This window comes from Apis dorsata, unplaced genomic scaffold (genome assembly GCF_000469605.1).
Source record: "Apis dorsata unplaced genomic scaffold, Apis dorsata 1.3 scaffold_92, whole genome shotgun sequence".
NCBI lineage: Eukaryota > Metazoa > Arthropoda > Insecta > Hymenoptera > Apidae > Apis > Apis dorsata.
In genome coordinates this window covers 1,185,898-1,187,875 of record NW_006263390.1, presented here as the reverse complement: position 1 = coordinate 1,187,875, position 1,978 = coordinate 1,185,898, and the positions used below count along the sequence as shown (strand labels likewise).

Sequence of the window (1,978 nt, the reverse complement as noted above, 5' to 3'; positions counted from 1 at the left end):
TCTAGCAGGCACAACAGCGTTTCAGGGAAACGGCTTGGAACGCCTGTGAACGGGTCGAGTTCGCGGCCCCGAACACCCACAGGGCTTGTTAGCCCCGCGAGTGGTGTCCCATCCAGGTAACTGTAACGCTTTAATTTCTAAATAGCACTCTCTTACGTGTGCGTATACATTCGAGAAAAAAAAAGAAATTTTTCATTGAGATTATCTGCGTACGACTAACTCGCATCTTGTCCATAAGTAAAAGAGAGAAAAGTTGATTTTTTTATCGCATCGGTTCGATCATAAGATACAAACGGAGCATCAACCACGATCGTACGTATTAACTTAAACATTGCATTTTCGTAATTATCCATGGATGATCCTTGGAATCGGATCGACGATTCTCCCTCCCGTGTGCTGATGAAGAGATGAAATATTTCGTTTCCCCGGCATTTTTGATCATCCTTTGTTTATTTTCTTTTTCTTTTTTTATTTCTTTATCTTTTTTTTTTCTTCTTCCTCTACTTTTTCCTCTTTTTCGAACGAAACTCGCGAGAAAGATATATATATATATACATTTTATTTATTCATTTTTAGAATCTTAGAACCACGCCTGATTAACCATCTGGTTCTCACGTGTCGGTTAAATAACGACGATTAACATAAATTTGGTTAATAACATTTTTTTAGGTTTGGCACGATCCATAGAGCTTCGAGCATTCCAACCCTGACTGGTGTCGGCACACCGATCAGGTAAACTGAATTAACGAATTATCGAAATTGACGATGGGTAAAATTGGCGGGGGATTTGGCTTTAAGCTTCTCGCTCGCGGCGAGTTTAGTCCATCATCTAACCAATTTCATTCTTTCGAAATTCATCTTAAGCCCAGGTGCTTTCCAATCCTAACAACGACGAATAATCGTAGATACAAAATTCTTGCTAAAATTTCTTTTAAAAGAGGGGTTGGAAAACGCCTGATTTCAATGTTTCAATGCTCGCGGCAATGGTGAAGGTGAATTAATTTTTTTCGTTTTTCCTTCCTTTCTCCTTTTCTTTATTTTTTTTTTTCTCTTCTTCTCGTCAAAAAGAAGAATATCGGTTTATTATTATTATTCGTTTTAACGAAAGGGACGCGCGTTAGAAAGAATCCGCGCCACGATTCGAATCGATTAACAAAACACTGATTAATTGGATGGTGATGGGTGATGTTTAGCCGCTCGAGGATCCCCGTGTACGTGGGCACGGATATTAAATCCCCACAATCGACGACCAGCAATATTTCCACTCATTCTACGCAAAGCAACCACTCGACTGTTTCTACCGATTCTACCGGGTATGGACCCAACTTTTCTCCCCCCACTTTTATTAACACTCTTCTCTTCTCTTCTCTTCTCTTCTCTTCTTTTCTTTCTCTTTGCACCTCTTTGCGTTGTGTGTTGTCCGTGTGTCCGTTTGCATGCGCAAATCACAAGCGTTATTATTCGTTTTTCTTCTCGCCTTTATTTATTATTTCCCTTCCGTTTAGAACGTAGCAACGTAGATTACGAATTTTTAAAAAAAACTAAAAACCACGTTGCGATCGATCGTGAACGTGTCGTGTCATCGATGCGTTCCCCTTCGATTTTCCCGCGTTTTTTTTTGTTTTTCTTGGTTTCACAGCTACAAGCTTATTACACACACATTTTATTTTTTAAACGGCCGCGTATTAACCGCTTCCTTCCACCATCAAATGTCGTGTTATATAATCCAATGTCGTGTTTGTTTTTTTTTTCTAACACCGTAGGAGCAGCTCGATGTGTACAAATTCAGCCACTAACACCTCGTCGGCCGTTAAGCAAGCTAGGTAATCATCGTTTCGGTTTTTGATTCCATCCTTATCATTATTATTATTATTATCATTATCATTATTATTATCATTATCATCATTATTATTATTATTATCATCTTTATTATTATTATTATTATTACGATACATAAATTGTGGATCGCGATCGCGTG

At 38.5% G+C, this 1,978-nt stretch overlaps 1 protein-coding gene across 1 annotated transcript in view; it reads left to right on the top strand.

The window, feature by feature from the left end:
* Window positions 1-1,978, top strand: part of LOC102676092 (microtubule-actin cross-linking factor 1-like) — an 81,873-nt gene that overhangs the window by 53,938 nt on the left and 25,957 nt on the right. The window contains 4 exon segments of the mRNA XM_031508603.1: window positions 1-116; window positions 670-732; window positions 1,194-1,313; window positions 1,764-1,823. The exon segment at window positions 1-116 is cut by the window's left edge and continues 1 nt beyond it. Of these exon segments, the coding sequence (XP_031364463.1) occupies window positions 1-116; window positions 670-732; window positions 1,194-1,313; window positions 1,764-1,823 (359 nt within the window).